General features: G+C 51.4%; 1 protein-coding gene across 2 annotated transcripts; it reads left to right on the top strand.

The window, feature by feature from the left end:
- MYL9 (myosin light chain 9) lies at window positions 1–6,441 on the top strand. 2 transcript variants are annotated; one of them, XM_088026766.1, is made up of 4 exons: window positions 1–137; window positions 3,203–3,466; window positions 4,776–4,937; window positions 5,771–6,441. In XM_088026766.1, exons 2-4 carry the CDS (start codon window positions 3,283–3,285, stop codon window positions 5,941–5,943), a joined length of 519 nt encoding a protein of 172 aa, XP_087882892.1. In that variant the 5' UTR covers window positions 1–137; window positions 3,203–3,282; the 3' UTR covers window positions 5,944–6,441. The 2 variants fall into 2 exon arrangements, with proteins under 2 accessions (XP_087882892.1, XP_027974605.1); XM_028118804.2 differs by having other exon boundaries at window positions 2–137; window positions 3,257–3,466.
- The last annotated feature ends 12,274 nt before the right edge of the window (window positions 6,442–18,715 follow it).

Genomic DNA, 18,715 nt, shown 5'->3' on the forward strand with positions numbered 1-18,715 from the left:
TTCTTCTGCCTTGTAAGGCCCGCGCCACCGCGCCCACCGAGCCCGAAGCTGGACCGACGGCCCGCCGCCCCGCACCGGCTCCGCGCAGCGAGCGAAAGAGCAAGTGAGCCAGCGAGCGAGCGCCTTCTCCGCACCAGGTGGGAGTCGCGGCCGCGGGGGGCTAGAGGAGGCGGTGTGATGGCCCCACGGACGGGGACGCCGGAGGGTGTCGGCGAGGACAGCCCTCGTGGGGCTGGGGCTGCGAGTTGAGGGTCGGACGGGGACTCTGGCAGGGGGTGGGCAGCAGGGAGGCTGTTCCAGGCTCGGGCAGCCGGTGGTCCTTGGGCGAGGGAACTCTGTCCGGGCCCTGCCCCTTTGCTATGGAGTTACAGGCTCCAAGCCCAGAGCTCTGGGGTGGGGTGGGCAGAAGGAGGGGAGGGGGTTGTGGTCGCTGGTGTTCCCTGCCCCAGTAAACCCATGTGTGTCAGACAGGAAACTGAGCCCTGTTAAGGCTCCTTGAGACTCCTCCAGAACTCCTAGGGCAGGAGAGAGGGATGGAGACTGGGGTAATGCACCCCCCCATCCATACACACCAACGCTGTGTGCATGCACTTGGGCCTTCGACGCACTGGGCCATCTGCCCAACTGTGTCTGTTGGGTGTGGAGGGTCTGCCAACGGCTCTGGGGGCTGGACAGGGACCTGGGCTGGGGGACCTCGGTCTCTGCTCCTCCTTTCCAGCCCTCCAACTGCCCTGAGGAATGAGTCAGATAACTCAGCTGCAGAGGAGTTGAGTTTACTAGCAAGACATCTGGCACTACCAGCCATAGGGACCAAGAGATAATGGGGGACACAGGCCTTGTCTTTGCTGTTATGGGGGGATTTCAGGCACCAGAAGGGGGGAGGTGTCACCTAGGTGAGGCCAGTCCAACTACCAGCTATATATGATCCCTAGTGTCTAGGACCTCCAGGAGCAGTAGGGCATGGCTCCAGGGCTAAAATCCTAAGCCTGCCTCTCTAACCCCATTTCCTCAACCAAGCCTAGAAACTGCCTCTGGGCACACAGAGCCCTCAGCTGCAGCAGGCCCACCATGAGCCTCTTAGGGTATGTGTTTCTTCATGTGTTCAGGTGTCAAGGGCACCAAGGGCTGGCCATTACCACTCACTGACCCAAGCTTAGCCCAAGGGATTGGACTCTATCCCTCTCATGAGCATGCCACTTCCCTTCTTGGGCATCACTTCTTAAACTGCACAGTCGGGGTGGGGGGTGTCCCCCCAAGAATGCTGGGTTGGACAAAACCTAAAGTTCAGTGCTTTCAGCCACGTCATGGCCTCTGGACAAAAGAGGGTGGGGAAGGGGGAGGCCTGGAGACAGAAGGGCCCAGCCAGTATCACAGCAGTGGGTGAGGTCCTACCCGTTCCATTCCTCTCTCCTCGGGGCTGAGTCTGCCCCAGAGCTGTGCAGACAGGAGGGTGGTGGCAATAGCGATGATGACCATCACAGCCCCTCGTGGCCATGGACTACTCCTTGGCTGCCTTCCGTGGGTGCCATGAGTCAAAGTTCCCAGTGAACAGTGGGCTCGGGGAAGGACTGGGCCCCTCAAAGCACTAAACCCCTGCCGATGCCACCATCCCACTCCGACCCAGGTCATGGGTGAGAAGGGCTCTCGTCTACCCACCCCGAACCACGTGAGGATCACCCAGGGCCAGCCGTGTCAGGCCAGTGGGACACAGCAGCCTGTGTGGCCCTGGGGAAGGACTGCGGCTGGCCGGGATCCCTGCTCCCGGTTTAGGAGCTAAAAGACCAAAGTCTGAGAATGACCAAACAGGGTCTTGGGATAAAGGCCTGGAGATAGGTCGAGGAACATTCACAACCACACAATTTGGGGCTAAAAACAGGCAGAGGCTTCCTGGAGGCTGGCCCTCAACCGAGGGCTCAGGGCAGAGGAGAAAGGGGGACAGGAGTCCTAGGGCCTCAGCCAGGCCCACAGCTGCCCCAGCTGAGGGGCACACAGCCCCGGGTCTTCAGGGGCAGAGTCCCCACAGGCCATGACAGGGGTTCAGGGAAAGAGCACCTTGTCGTGCCTCAGTTTCCCCATCAGTGCAGTGGGGGCAGTAGACTGGCTGCAATTGCCCTCACAGCCATTCATTAAACAATCATCTATTAGCCTACTGATTGGTAAACCAGGGGAGGGAGAGAAAGATCTCTAAGTGCTTACTGTCAGAGCAAGGGTGCAGGAACTGCTCCCCAAGGGGGTGTCTCAAGAAGTAGGCTGGAAAAGGAAGGGCGTTCAGGGGGAGGGACCAAGAAGGAAAGTCTGGGGGTGCCTGGGAAACATCCAGAGGTCCAGCATGGCAGAATCACAGAGGGCAAGAGGGACACAGTGAAGGGTGCCACGGTCCGTCAGAGAGAAGGGTTGGAGGGCTTCACACGGGGTCTTAAACGCCAGGCTCGGGGGGCCCAGACTTGTTCCAGGAACTTTTGAGGGCTTCACAGTGAAATGACAAGTACTACAGGTCTGGATCTCTATGGGATGGGAGAGACTGGCTAGAAACTAGGAGGCCAGGTCTAGACAAGGGTGACAGGAAGCTGGGGCTCCCAGTCCGGGGAAGCCTCATGCCCCTATAAGCACGGAGAAGTGAGAACAAATCAGGTCTATCGCCCACCTAAGGGGCTGGTCAAGTGTGGGCAGGATGGGGGAGGGGAGACTGCCCAGAGTACATGCCTTCCAGAAAGAACACCCAGAGCAGGGAGCACAGCTGGATGGGGAGGAGGGAGAAGGACCTGACAAGAATGTCAGGAATGCAGGGCCTCCGACTGCTGGGGGCAGGGGAGCCGGCAGGGAGCCTCCCAGCCTCCCAGTTTTCAACCCACCTTGTCACTTGGAGGGAGAGAGACAGTGTAAATGCTCAGAGAAAGCAAGGACAGGTTGTCACGGAACCCAATCCTAAGTGTCATACGCAAACAGCCACAGTGAAAGTCGCTTACTCTGTGCCTGGCACCATTCCAGGGGCTGTCCCCGGCACCATTCCTACTGCTGGGCATTCCTCACGTCCCCGTTCCCACATGGGCAAACTCCCCCAGAGAGGTAGAGAAGCTGTTTACGATCACACGGAGCCCACGCCTGTCTGCTTTTGTGACAAGTTGGGTGACAGGAGCCCCAAGTCTGTGGGAGGCTTTGAAATGCCAGGCCCAGGTGCTAACAGCCAGTCTGGGGTGGGCAGGAAGACCCCTGGCCCAGGGTCATAGGCTCTTCCCCCCACACCCACTTCCTGCAGGGAAGCCCCGCCCACCCGAAGCCAAGATGTCCAGTAAGCGGGCCAAGGCCAAAACCACCAAGAAGCGGCCACAGCGGGCCACATCCAATGTCTTCGCGATGTTTGACCAGTCCCAGATCCAGGAGTTTAAGGAGGCCTTCAACATGATCGACCAGAACCGAGATGGCTTCATCGACAAGGAGGACTTGCATGACATGCTGGCCTCACTGGGTGAGCAGGGACAGGGGGGCTGGGGTCTAAGTGGGTCCCGTGAGGGTTACAATTGTTGCAGGCAGCAGGGCTGCTCATCACGTATGGAGTCCTTCCCGTGGAGGGACATGTGGTACCCACCCTGGTGAGCAGATGCCAGTACTTTCTCCATTTAACAGATAGGGAAACTGAGGCACTGGGCACTGGATCTGAACCCAGGCTCACTCCAGAGCCAGACTGCCTCAGGCAGATTTGTGGTTGGGCTGCCTGGTTCCACTTCATTTAAAGAAAAGGATGGGCAACTAAAGAAAGTTGGAACTGCACAGACTTTCCATTGTATGGATGGAGAGCTGCGGCTGGAGAGGGGCCAGAGTGCCCCACCCCTTTAGAAGTCACCCAAGCCAGTCCTTAGAGCCTCTCTGACTCCACGACTTCCCTAGAGTCAGAATCTTAGAGCTGAACGGGCTCAGGAACTTTGTACAATGCACACTGCTCAGATGGGGACCCCCCCCCAAGTCTGTGGCCCTGCCCCCACATCCCTCCCCTGTGCTCGCCACAGATACCACCCCAGCCCCAGTTCCTGGCAGGCCCTTGGTCCAGGTCAGACACTGGCTGGGGGAGAGAGGAAGCCTCTGGTAGTGGAGGAGGCAGCTTGTGCTGGCCAAGCCCCAAGCACTGAGGCCAGACAGGCCCGAGTGAGTCCCTGGCCCTCACAGCAGGGCAGCCCCACTCTGCCCATTTCCCTTCCTGCGCAGTGGTGCCCGAGGCCCTCATGTCCACGCCCAGGAAGTCTGGTGGGAGGACAGGGCAACCCTGAGTTTCTGGGCATCTACCCAGAAAAACCTGCATTCCTGTTTGTAGCTCCTGTCGGTGGGGCCACCGGTGAGTCGTGGCCTTCTGGTTAAGAACATCATCCTCCGTTTAGAAAGTAAGAGCAGCAGACAACAAAAGCTGCAGCAGCTGCACAAGTATCTTAAACCTCACAGCTGTCCTACTGGGTAGATGTGATTAGCGCGTCATGGTGAGCTCGCAGCGCGGCGAAGGTGAACGCAGGCAGGAGGCGGAGCAGACCCGCGGGCAGTCAGCACAGGGTGGCCCTTACACTCCGGGGATCACGGATGTCCGGACCGGAGGCTCTAACTGGTCAAGGGGCCTGGAGAGCCGGGAGGGAGGGAGCAGTCAGAACGCTGGCCACCCCAGTGAGACACTCCACAGTTTACAGAGCTTAGCGTCTCCTGCCTGTGGGACTGTCACACAGGCCATGAAGGGAGGGGACAGGGAGGCAGGAGGGGACAGGGCAGTGACAGCAGGAATGTCCCACCTGCCACAGGGAAGAACCCCACCGACGAGTACCTGGAGGGCATGATGAGCGAGGCCCCGGGGCCCATCAACTTCACCATGTTTCTCACCATGTTTGGGGAGAAGCTGAACGGCACAGACCCCGAGGACGTGATCCGAAACGCCTTCGCCTGCTTCGATGAGGAGGCCTCAGGTCAGCAGCCTCCCGATGAAGGCCTGGACAGGGCTGGAGCTGAATGCTTCACCCAGGGCGCCCCCAAGGATGCGAGTGGAGCTGGGCTGCGCTGGGACTGCAGGGTCCCTGTCCCCAAAGGCCAGAACAGAAATCCCCCATCTGCTGGGGTTTCCGTGGCTGGAACTGGAAAAACTAAGCTGTGTCCTTGTTCCCTTCCCCCAGATGCTAGACCACAACAGCCCACGTCCACCAAGGCTTCCCACGTCTTGAGTTCACCTGTTGGCCCAGCACACTGCCCCCACGTTAGACCTTCCCAGAAACCAAATCATTCCAGGCCCTTCTGGCCAATAAGGTGCAAAAACCAGCCCCCATATCAGACTTTACAAAGGACTTCTGTCCCACAGCTAGTGTGTCCCAGGGACAGGCCAGAGTGACACTGCCAGTGATTTCAGTAGTTTCTCCGGGGCCACAGGCCCAATTCAGAACGTTTTCCTGACGACCTTCGTGGTCCCCTACCAGGATGGCATATTTTCATCTCTATTTTCCAGATCAAACAGGCACAGAGAGGTTAAATAACTTGCCCATGGTCACACAGCCGGGAAAGGGGATAAGCATGCAGACTCAGGCAGTGGAACTCTAGGGCTCATGTCAAAGTAAGACATATCCAGCCCCCACACTCACAGCCCCAAGGATCCCACAGACACACTGCAGAACGCCTCCCCACCGTGGGGTCCCGGGGAGTTGAACTGGCCGGAGACCCACTACGAGGACTGGTGGTGGGCCGTGGGCTGAGGGTGTTGGGCATGTCCCAGCCTGAGTCCCTGTCTCATGGGCCCTGGCCCCACCCCCAGGTTTTATCCATGAGGACCACCTTCGGGAGCTGCTCACCACCATGGGCGACCGCTTCACAGATGAGGAAGTGGACGAGATGTACCGAGAGGCCCCCATTGATAAGAAAGGCAACTTCAACTACGTGGAGTTCACCCGCATCCTCAAGCACGGTGCCAAGGACAAGGACGACTAGCCCACCCCGCCCCCATGCCCGGGCCCCTGTCCCACTCTGCTGCTCCCCAAACTCACTGTGCTCCATGCCCACAGGACCCTCTCAGGGGAGCCTCCCCCTGAGGAGCTAGGGGCCCAGCTCCCCGTGGAGAAACAGGCGGAGCGCGCGCAGTGCCAGGCAAGCGGCACACGGCCAACGTGAGGCAGGTGTTCCACCAGGACCCCCCCCAGAGAGGACTGTCTTCCCGGGAGCTGGGCCTCATGGCTGCTCCCCACCGGACGGGCCCTGTGTCCTGTCGGACACAAGTTCACATGCACCCCCACACAGGGCATGACCGCTCTTTCCCAGCCACTGCCACTGCCACAAAGCTCACCAAGGTCCCTTCTCAAAGGACAGGATGCCAGGCCCCTCCTCTGTGCCCTGCCCAGCCACCCCACTGGGAGTGTGGTCCAGAAGATGCACGCAGGGTGGATACTGGACCAGGGGAGGCAGAATCTCCAATAGAAGTCTGCGCACTGCTTTGGGTCTGTGTGTCTGTTGCCGGGATGAAATAGAGGAGCTCCTAGTCCCTAAACACCCTCCTGCCCTCTCCTGTCCCTACTGGCTGCCCAGACCCCCACCTCCTCCCAGCCAGGGAGAGGCTCCCCTGAGACCAGACCAGCAGTCGGGGGCAGACAGAGGTGCTGCGGGAAAACAGTCCTCCTGGGAGAGAGAGGCCCAAGTGCAGAGGACCCTCAGGAATCACCACAGCGTATCTCGGTGGGGGGTTTGGCGCACTGGGAAGACAGGGGTCAAGGTCACCCAGCCTTCAGGACTAAAGCCTGGATCTCCAGGGACACAGCAATGCTCCTGGAAAGCCAAGTGGTCCTGGAAGAACAAGGAGGCTCTGGAAACGGGGAGGAGGGTGCAACCCAGAAGCTCCGGGTGAACGTGGGAACAATGGGTGTAAAAGATTCCCTGAGGTCAGCTCCAGGCAGCCACCACGTGAGGCCTGGGCTGTGCCCTCTGCACCTGCAAGGTCAGTTCAGCCACATGACCAGTTTTCACATCGCACACAAGGTGGGCAGGGCTGGGATCTCTGTTACACATGATGATGGGGACACTGACCAAAGTGCCTGGGGCACAAGAGGAACAGAAATATTGGTTGAACAGATAGCCAAGAGGGGCAGGGACTACCTGAGGTGACCCAGTGGATCTGGGGCAGAGGGACAGCTGGACCCTGGCCTCTAGATCCCCCAAAGGGCTCAGACCTGGGCTAGACACATCCCACCAGACCCCACAAAGGTCGGGGAGCAGCTGCTGGGCCTGGTGTGATCCTGATGCCTTCCCTAAAGGTCACCCATAGTCAGCCAACCACATCACACAGCAAAGGTCCCAGATCAGATCTTACTGCTGAGCACTAAGAGAACCGTGTATTGGACGAGGAGGGTCTAACTTCCCACAAGCCTCTGCCCCACCTCAGCTCCAGGCCCTTCCCAGCCAGGTCTTGGCCAGAATGCCATGAAACACCCCCTCTCTTGCCTCTAGATGGAGCCCCACAAGTCCCTGATCTCCACTCCTGATGGAGCCAACCCCAAACAAGTCCTGACCAGGCCCAAATTCTGCAACAGACTCAGTCCGACCGTGCCCTCACCCCCGGCCCTAGATGGGAGGGCCGCTCACTGCAGCTAGTCCCAAGGGAGGGACCAGGGAGTGGGGCAGGCTCTGGGTGTCCTCTGAGGACCCCTGGAGTCTGGCCACAAATGCCCTGCATCAGGGTCACAGGGCACTCTGCAGAGCCACTGTGGCACCAAAAGCCTTTCTGAAGATGGCAGGGACAGGGTTAGAAACAAGCCTCCTCGGGTTCTGACCCCTCAGTCTGCAATCCTGTCACAAGCCTCCTCCCCCTTCACCCCAGAGAAAGGGACAGAACCCATCCAGCCTCACTGGTTTCCTAGCTGGCGTGGGCCTGACCTGACGGGATCCAGAAGATGGACAAGGGAAGTGTTGTGTGTGGAAGGGCAGGACCAGCAGACAGGAGGAACGTGCAGGAACGGAACTGGAGGAAGCCGTGTGAATGAAGTCCGGGAGCAGGAAGGCATACAGCACATTCAGAAGCCAGGAAGATGGCAGTTTTCTAATTGTGAGCTCATTTATTAAGATCCTAGCAGCTTTTTAGAGAAGCAGCAGTACCTACTGTTTTCTCTCTCACAGGCAACATCTACAGGTAACAGTGAAACATGCCCAGAACTTTTAAAGTCTGGCACAAAACTCAGAAACCACAAAGGAAAAGACTGATACATTTAAATCCATGAAGATTATCTCTTAGGGCTCCGGGCCAGCTCAGCGACTCTTGATCCCAGGGTTGTGAGTTCAAGCCCATTGAGTTCAAGCCCATGCTGGGTATGGAGATCACTTTAAAATAAATTTTTTTTTTTAAGATTTTATTTATTTGACAGAGAGGGAACACAAGCAGGGGGAGCAGGAGAGGGAGAAGCAGGCTTCCCGCAGAGCAGGGAGCCCGATGTGGGGCTCGATCCCAGGACCCTGGGGTCATGACTTGAGCCAAAGGCAGATGCTTAACAACTGGGCCACCCAGGCACCCCTAAAATAAAATCTTAAAAAAAAAATCCATGAAAATTAAAAAAAAAAACAAAAAACCATAAGGAGGGGTGCCTGGGTGGCTCAGTGGGTTAATTGTCCAACTCTTGATCTTGGCTCAGGTCATGAGCTCAAGGTCGTGAGATCAACCCCCACATTGGGCTCCATGCTGGGTATGGAGCCTGCTTAAAATTCTCTCTGTCTGCCACCCCACTCACTCTCTCACTCTCTAAAAAAGAAAAAGAAGAAAGGGGGGGCACCTGGGTGGCTCAGTTAGTTAAGCGACTGCCTTTGGCTCAGGTCATGATTCCAGAGTCCTGGACTTGATCAAGTCCCACATTGGGCTCCTGGCTCAATGGGGAGCCTGCTTCTCCCTCTGACCGTCTCCCCTCTCATGCTGTTTCTCTCTGTCTCACAAATAAATAAATAAAATCTTTAAAAAAAAAGAAAAGAAGAAGAAGAAAAAGAAAGGGGCACCTGGGTGGCTCAGTTGGTTAAGTCTCTGCCTTCGGCTCAGGTCATGATCCCGGCCCAGCATGGGGCTCCCTGCTCAGTGGGGAGTCCACTTCTCCCTCCCCCTGCTCCTGTGCTCTCACTTGCACTCTCTCTCTCCCCCGCCTCAGATAAATAAATATTTAAAAAAAAAAGAGTAAATGGCCATGAGTTGCCAGATATTTATGAAAAAGAAGAGGAAAATAAGATGTAACTTCTAGAATTCAGGGCTTACCATGAAGCTATAGTAAACATGATGATGGTGTGATACTGGTGAAGAGCCAGACTGATCCATGGAATGGAACAGAGTCCAGGGACAGACCCACACATTGATGACTCTTGTTACATGACAAAGGTGGTATATCATAGATCAGTGGGGAGATGAGAGATTTAATAAATGAAGTTGACACCCACCAAAAGGGAAACAATGAACAAAACTCCCAAAACCAAGTACTGGTGAGGAGGGGAATGGAGAGCATCTAGAATCCTCACACACTACAGACAGGAGTGTAAACAGGTACGATCACTTTGGAAAACAATTTGGCATTACCTCCTAAAGTGGAACATCCATCTACCCCATGACTCAGCAACTCCACTCTTAGGAATGTACATACCCAATAGAAACGTGGACATGTGTTCACCAAAAGGCACCTGCAAGAAGGCTCACAGCAGCATCACTGTAATAACCCCGTACTGAAAACAGCCCAATCTGCCCAACAATGGAATGGACAAGGAAATGGCGATGAACTATAGCTACATGCATCAACATGGATAAATCTCACAAACATAATGTCAAAAAAAAACAAACAAACAAACAAACAAAAAAACCAGACACAAAAGAATACACATTTGTATCAGTCAGGATTTGATCGGGGGCAGAAACCACACTGGTTATTTCAACAGAGATTATTTAATATAAATAACTGTTAATTAAGTATAAAGTTTTAATTAAGTAACTAAAAGGATAGAAAGGGAACTCAAGGGGCACCTGGGTGGCTCAGTCAGTTGAGCATCAACTCTTGATTTCGGCTCAGATCATGATCTCAGGGTCATGACATCAAGCCCCACACTGGGCTCTGTGCTCAGTGCAGAATCTGCTTGAGATTCTCTCTCCCTCTCCCTCTATCCCTCCCATTTGTGCGTGCTTGCTCTCTATAAAATACATAAATAAATCTTAAAAAAAAAAAAGAGAACTCAAGAAATTTGAAAATCCATGGGTGGGATTTTTTTCTGGGGAAGTACAAGAAATAAGCGAAATTTAAATAGAGTAATTCACATCAAGAAAGTGAAAATAGGGGCACCTGGCTGACTCAGTTGGAGGAGCCTGCAACTCTTGACTTTGAGATCCTGAATTTGAGTCCCACAATGGGGTGTAGAGATTTAAAAAAAAAAAAAAAAAGTGAAAATAAAATAAAATATTTGCAAATCACATCTGATTAGAGGCTTACATATAAAGAACTCTCACAACTCAATAATAAAAAGATAAATAACCAATTTAAAAATGATCAAAGGATAGGAACAGACATTTCTCCAAAGATAAGCAAACAGGGCGCCTGGGTGGCTCAGATGGTTAAGCGTCTGCGTTCGGCTCAGGTCATGATCCCAGGGTCCTGGGATTGAGTCCTGCATCGGGCTCCCTGCTCCTTGGGAGCCTGCTTCTCCCTCTGCCTCTCTCTCTCTCTCATGAATAAATAAATAAAATCTTTAAAAAAAAAAAAAAAACAAAGATAAGCAAACAGCCAGTAGGCAAATGTACAGATGCTCAACATCATTAGGCATTAGGGAAATTAATGGCTATAATAATAATAATTTTAAAAACCTAGAAAATAACAAGGTTGGGAAAGATTTAAAGAAATTAGAACCGTCACACACCACGGGAGGAAATGTAAATGGTGCAGCTTGGGAAAATAGTCCAGCAGTTCCTCAAAAGGCTGAACAGTTACCACGTGACTCAGCAATTCTACTCCTAGGTATACTCCCCAGAAAATGAAAACATACATCCACGCAAAAACTTCTACACAAATGCTCATAGCAGCATTATTCAAAATAGCCAAAAACCAGACACAACCCCGATGTCCATCAACTACTGAACAGATAAGTAAATATTGTTGCTCCATGCACCAGAATGTTATTCAGCACCAAAAAGAATGGAGTGCTGATTCATGTTACAACATGGATACACCTCAAAAACACTATGCTAAATCAAAGAAGTCCTTAACAAAAGACCACGAATTGCATGATTCTATTTACATGAAATGTCTCCAATGGGCCAATCTATAGAGAATGAGGTGTATCAGTGTTAGCCGATGGCTGGGGGTAGGGAGAACGCAGATGGGGAGTGAAGCTGATTATGCTGACGGTTGCACGACTCTTTAAATATGCGAAAACTAACTGAATTGTACACTTTAAATTGGTGAATTTCCAGTATGTAATTTATTTAACAATAAAGCTGTTAAAACAAATAGTAACTATTCAAAATAAATCTTCCTAAGCTAATGTTTGTGTAAACTTTTTCTTTTCAAAGGCTAGTACATTGAAACTATTAGAACTTCCATTTCATTTCTTGTAAATTTTTTTATTTCCTTCTATTATATGCCCCATTAGGTCTGATAAACCAATCAAAACAAACCTTAAATTTAAGACATGTTACAATTTAACTTATTTAACACTACAAAGTAGGAAAATATTTCAGACCCCTCCAGACACACTGCAAACTTTCAGCTTCAGATCTGTGACCACAGCCATGTGCCAAAATAAACCAAGAAACACAAAAACCCACTAGCCTCAATGGGCTGTTCTCCTTTTGATGCTTTCTTAATTCTCCCAATATTTTCTTAATTGATTTGAGCTTGCAAATAGGCAAGCAAACTATTAAAAAAAAAAAAACTAACAAATCAGAGTTTCCCACATTCCCCACTGAAGAGAGAACAGACCCCCACTGTCCTGTTAAGAGATCAACAAATACACCATAAAAACAATTGTCGATCACTGCTGCCAGCAATGGGAAATAGTTTGGACAAGAACTAAAACCAAAACAGAGTCTGAAAACAAAGAACAAAGAAAACAAAAATGAAAGAAAACAAGAAAGAGAAAGAGAGAGACAGGTGGTATGGGGGGGAGGAACAGAGTCAGGAAAGGTAGTTTTAATGATGGTTAAAGCCTGTGTGGGGGCGCCTGGGTGGCTCAGTCGTCAGGCATCTGCCTTCGGCTCAGGTCATGATTCCAGGGTCCTGGGATCGAGCCCCGCATCGGGCTCCCTGCTCAATGGGCAGCCTGCTTCTCCCTCTCCACCGCTTGTGTTCTCACTCTAATAAATAAATAAAATCTCTAAAAACAAAAACAAAAACCTCTGAGACTTCCATTGCAGACAACAGTGTAACTGGCTCTGGCAAGTAAGTCCCTGAGCATCCCAATGGGATGTCCTCCAAATTCAAGGCGTAATGTTCAAGAAATTAGACATGACTCTAGAGCATTCTACAAAATACCTGACCAGTACCCAAAACTGGCAAGGTCATCAGAAACAAATTTACAAATCTGGAAACAATTCAAATATCTTTCAAATGATAAATGGTTAAATAAAATGTAGTATATTCATCCAATGGAATGTTCTTCATCAATAAGAAGGAACCGATGGCCTAAAGATACACACAACGTGGGTGAGTCTCAATTGCATTCTTCTAAAAGAATGAAGCAAACTCAAAGGCTTTATATATATGACCCCATTTTATATGATAGTCTGAATATGGCAGAACCATAGGACAGACAACAGCATAGTGGGCTGCCGGGGACACGAGGTGGGAAGAGAGACTGTGGGGGCCTGAGGGAATTCGGGGGGTGACGAAACCACTCTGGATCGTGACTGTGGTGCTGATTATGTAGTAGTATATGTTTGTTAAGACTCATTTTTTTGGGCACCTGGGTGGCTCAGTCAGTTAAGCGACTGCCTTTGGCTCAGGTCATGATCCTGGAGTCCCGGGATCGAGTCCTGCATCGGGCTCCCTGCTCAGCAGGGAATCTGCTTCTCCCTCTGACCTTCCCCCTTCATGCTCTCTCTATCTCATTCTCTCTCTCAAATAAATAAATAAAATCTTTAAAAAAAAAAAAGACTCATTTTTTTAGGGGCACCTGGGTGGCTCAGTTGTTGGGCGTCTGCCTTCGGCTCAGGTCATAATCCCGGGGTCCTGGAATCGAGCCCCGCATCGGGCTCCCTGCTCAGCAGGAAGCCTGCTTCTCCCTCTCCCCCTCCCCCTGCTTGTGTTCCCTCTCTCACTGTGTCTCTGTCAAATAAATAAATAAAATCTTCAAAAAAAAAGACTCATTTTTTTAAAAGGGTGAATTTTTACTATATTAAAATGAACCAAGGAATTAATACCTAACACATTGCAAGAAAAAGTTGGGGCATCTAATAGGCAAACGGGCAAAGCATATAAAAAGGAGATTCACAAAAGGGAAATTTCAACTAACAAGTACAACAGAACGACCTCACTGGTGTTAAGAAAGCAAATCAGAAACAGGCCACATTATATTCATCAGATTGCCAAACATGAGAGAGAGAGAGAGAGAAAGAATACTGAACCCTGGCAAACATGGAGAGAAAGGGGGCTCCTCCTACAGGTGGCAGGATACAGACTGGGGCACTCATGCATGAGGGCGGGCACCCGATGGTACCTGGGAACAAGGAAACCCTTTAAGGCTCAGCAATTGTACTGAGAAATCTGTGCTGAGGCCCAGAAGGAGCAGGACAAGATGTTCCCTGAAGCAGCCTTGATGAGAGCAGTGCGTTGGAGGGAACCTACGTGTCTGTGATGAGGAGAATGAAAAAGTGAAATGTGATGGATGCATGCTGTGGAGTACTGGGCAGCTCTGTGATGCAATGAACTGAACGTTCACGCAACATGGATAGATATTAAAAATAATGGGGGGGAGACAGAATGAGAGCTGTAAAAATGTACTATTTTTTAAGATGTTATTTTTTTAAGTAATCTCTACACCCAACGTGGGGTTTGAACTCACAACCCCGAGATCAAGAGTCACGTGCTCCACCGATCAAGCCAGCCAGGCGCCCCCTTAAATGTAATATTAAAACGTGCATGGGATTTTAAAACCAGCAGAGGATTCTCCATATATTATTCAAGGACCCAGAGAAAACATTTTAGAGAGGATCTGTAGAGTGGGGGCGGGGGCACAGGAGGGAGGACTAGAAGAAACACACGGGTGCTAGTGCGTCAAGATGGCTATGGGTCATGATGGGGACAGGGGAGGAAAAGGAGGAGGTGGGGGCCACGGGGTTGGGAAAAGAGAAACTGCGGGACACTTACAGAAGAGTCCCTGAAATTAACGGGCTCCTCCCCTGACAGATCAATTTCCATTGGGATAGGCTTGCCCTCAGGGGGTAGACAATAAATGGCTGAGGTTTACCTGACGTTCAGAAGCACCCTTGGTCACCCTAAAACTGATGAGAAAAGAAAGCCAAACAGGGGCCGGGACTTTGCCTAGAGTCTCCATGCTGGAGTGTGGGGCGAAGTGGGGAGAAAGATCAGAGGGGCCAGATCTGATGGGCCTTCGATGCCAGGTGACTGCGTCTGGTTTTCTCTCTTCACGGCTGCCCCCCCTGCCCCCGAGCACCAGGGAGTCTTTGAGGGTCTGAAGCGGGACAGAGCTTGATCAGATTGGCCTGAGAGAGAGCCATGTGGATGTAGGTGACGAGACTCGACAGGAGACTGGGTGCCCAGTACCAACAAGCATCTATCCCAAGCCTATTACAGGGGGCGTTAGGGGGGTCCACAGTGAAGAAACCAGTTCACCATGGAGCAAGGAAGGGAGAGACAACAAGGACAAAACCCATCGTTACAAACCCGGTTAAGTGTGATGTAGCAAACTGAACAACACGGGGCAGGAAGGCCGGGAGACCAGTCCTGAGAGGTCAGGGCCAGCCTTCCTGAGGTGACATTTAAGCTAAAATCAGGGGAAATAACAAGGGTTAAAAAACAAAAAGCACTCTGTGGACATGAACTTGGCACGAAGCAGAGTGGTGGGGCTGAGTCTGGTGGGAGATGAGAGTGAGGCAAAGGCAAAGTGATGCCTTTAGAGCCCTCTAGGACCCTGGGGAGTTTGGACAGGACTCTAAAGTGCCATGGGAACCACCGGAGGGTTTCCAGCAGGGACAGACTTTTGTGTTTACTGGGCACTTACTACAGACTATGTGCCTAGCTCTATATTATACATGGATAATTGAATCTTATTCCCCCCCCGCCGAGTTATTATTAACCCAATTCACACCTAAGGAAACTGAAGCAGGAAAAGGTTAAATGACCTACTCAGGGCAAGGTCACACAACTAGTAAGAGAAAGACTTACACTCAATCACTATAGGATGCTGCTCAATAAAATAACAGCCCACATTTAATGAGCAATTACTATATGCCAGGCAATCTGATTCCAGGGCCCCTGCACTTCCCATGTCACTGACCAAAAGAAGGGATCTTTTTAAGAATTCTTTGGGCTGTAAAATTATACGGGAAAATCCCAGTCCCTCTTTGGACCTCAGTGTCCTCACACATTAAACAGAAAGGCCAGACTTGTACCAGGGAACACGACAGCTAACAGGGCCTTCGGTATCCCAACCGTGGCCCAGCCAGGGGCAGTGGCAAGCACAAGGTCACCTAGCCAATTCCGACAAAACACTCAGAACGTCCAGCCTAGTCTGCTGTCCTGATGCCAGCGGCCTCCTGAGGACCTCCGAGGTCCCTTCAATTCTAAGATGTTAGGATCCCACGTCCAGGCACCAGTAGCCCAGGCCCATGGAGCCCTTGAGAGCCTCTGGCTGGCTCTTGGGCACCTTGCTGCAGAGCTGCCACTCGCGGCGGGCAGCAGTAGCCCGAGGCAGTGACCACAGTGGCAACCAAAAAGGACATCACCTGGACGACCTTTCCCCCCACCACACCCCTGCCCCACACCCACACACATCCACTGAGTCACTCGGGCAGACCACTGGTCTCCATTTCCACCACATCTGCCAAATAATGGAAAACAGTAGAAGCAGCTTCATCGGTCATTGTGAAGTTGGCAGTTACTTTACATAATCACCTAACGTGGGACCTAACTCTATAAACTTGTAGAAATTACCAGCACCTCTCCCCTGGCTAGAAATTAACTTCCCAGAAGGGGTAAAGTAGACCTTCCCTGGAGCTTGGTCTTGTCTTCATCCCCAGAATTCTTGCAGAAGGCCCACTATGTATAAAATCCTGGGGGTGGGGGGGACATGCCAGGACCTTCTTTATTATTTTATTTTTATTGTTTATTTTTGAGAGAGAGAGAAAGAGCCAGGGGGCGGGGGGAGCAGTGGGAGAAGAAGGGAGAGAATCCCAAGCAGAGTCCCCACCCAGTGCAGAGCCTGACACGGGGCTCGATCTCATGACCCTGAGATCATGGCCTGAGCCGAAATCAAGAGTCGGATGTTTAAGCAACTGAGCCACTCAGGCACCCTTTATGAATTGTTTTAATGTTTGATTTATAAACATTTCTTTCCTCAGATTTATTTCGGCACATACAGAAGGCCCTGGGGGCACCTGGATGGCTCAGTCGGTAGAGAAGCTGACTCAACTTCAGCTCAGGTCATGATCTCAGGATGGTGAGATCAAGCCCCTCATTGACAGGCTCTGCCCTCAGCAGGGAGTCTGCTTCTCCCCTTTCCCTCTCCCTCTGCCCCTCCCCCTCACTTGCACGCATAAGCTCTCTCTCTCTCAAATAAATCTTTTTATTTATTTATTTTTAAAGATTTTATTTATTTATTTGAGAGAGAGAGAATGAGAGACAGCACGAGAGGGAAGAGAGTCAGAGGGAGAAGCGGACTCCCCGCTGAGCAGGGAGCCCGATGCGGGACTCGATCCCGGGACTCCAGGATCATGACCTGAGCCAAAGGCAGTTGCTTAACCAACTGAGCCACCCAGGGGCCCTAAAATAAATCTTTTTTAAATAAACAAATCGATTCATATAAATCTTCACATGTCCCCCCAATTTTACAGATGAGGCTCTGGGGCCTGAGGTCACCCTAAAAAGGAATTGGGGCTCACAGCTGAGGTTAAGATATAGTACTAATAGCTGAACGAAGCCTGTTTCTTGGCTTATAAGATACACAAGTACATATGAGGCATCCCAACTTTACATCGAAAGGCTCTGGGAAAATAATTTTGAGACCAGAGGGAACACAATGGAGTAGTTAGGAGAAGAAAATTAGGTTGCAGTCCTGGTTCTGCCATTTATTAGCTGTATGAACTTGTCCATGTTATTGAACCTCTCTGAGGGCTCAGTTTCTCAGCCATAACATGAAGATAACTCTCTGGGGCGCCTGGGTGGCTCAGTCAGTTAAGCGTCTGCCTTCGGCTCAGGTCATGATCCCAGGGTCCTGGGATCCAGCCCCACATCGGGCTCCCTGCTCAGTGGGGAGTCTGCTTCTCCCTCTCCCTTTGCCCCTCCCCCTGCTTGGGTTCGTGCTCACTCACACTCTGTCTTTCTAATAAATAAATAAAACCTTAAAAAAAATACAGAGATAACTTGCACCTCAAAGAGTTGTTACGGGGATTAAACAAGATTAAAAAGTACATAGGACAGTGCCTGGTACATAGAAAGTGCTTTCTTTTTTAAGTTATTACATAAAATGAATTTTAAAATAGACATACTGAATGTGCCCTGAAAGTGGTTTTATAGGAAACAACACTTTGGTAATATAAATACAGTTCAGAGGACTCTAGTAGGAATTCACAAGCTCTGGAGCGGACAGAAGTCCCAAAAGCTAAGAAAAAATGCCATCAATAGTGATACACTGGAAATAACAAAATATATTGGATTGGCTGGTAAGTGAAACCCCATTCCATACGTACAATGGTGTAAAAGAGAATATGAGCACTGCGTGCAAGGGAATAAAAGCAAGCCACAGTGCAAAAATATAATGAAGGAATTGCTACCTGGTACCCTTGGCAGAGGTAAATATATCAGCAAAATCTGGTACAAAGCGGCAAAACCCACCCTTGTGGGGATGTTGCGTGTTGCCACCCATCCCACTAGGGGTCGCCCAAGGTCACCCAGAGAACTGGGGACAGCGTTCAATTCCTAGCCCAGTCTGCTTTCTGGGACACCAGCGGCCTGTAAACCCGCCAAGGGCCTCCCTTACTAAGCTGCACAAGGGACCGGTGGCCCCACGCCCACTGAGCCCTTAGGAGCTCAAAGGAAGGGATCCTTCAGAGTGAGGTGCCTGAGAGCCGCACTTCGCAGCATGGCACTCCCAGGCACAGCACGGGCACATTACCCTGCCGGAGGGGAAAACGCAAGGTGCATTTTTTAGGAAGGGGGCAAAGGGGCGAAGAGGATATTACCCCCATTTTACAAGTGAGGAAATTGAGGAGCAAATGATTAAGCAAACTGCCCAGGGTCACCCTGCTCGGGAACTTCAGAGCCACAAGTCCCACCAGGTGGGTCAGAACCTTGTCACTTGGTTCCTAACGCCCCACCCTCAGATGGGCCTGGGAGAAAAACCGGTAAGCACAGTCTGAAGGAGGGGCCATGAACAGATGGCTACTTGCTCCCCGCAAGGTCCCTCCACGCCTTCCTCAACGGGCCCAAGAAGGCTGTCTGCTTCCCCCATCAGCCATGACACTTGAGGACAGGGTCAAGGCCTTTTCTTGGCTCCCCCTCCTAGCAGAATCCCAGAGCTGCAGGCTAAGTTT

Source organism: Eumetopias jubatus, unplaced genomic scaffold (assembly GCF_037043125.1).
Source record: "Eumetopias jubatus isolate StellerSeaLion01/CBP00866 unplaced genomic scaffold, mEumJub1_p1.0 scaffold_9, whole genome shotgun sequence".
In the NCBI taxonomy this organism is placed as follows: Eukaryota; Metazoa; Chordata; class Mammalia; order Carnivora; family Otariidae; genus Eumetopias; species Eumetopias jubatus.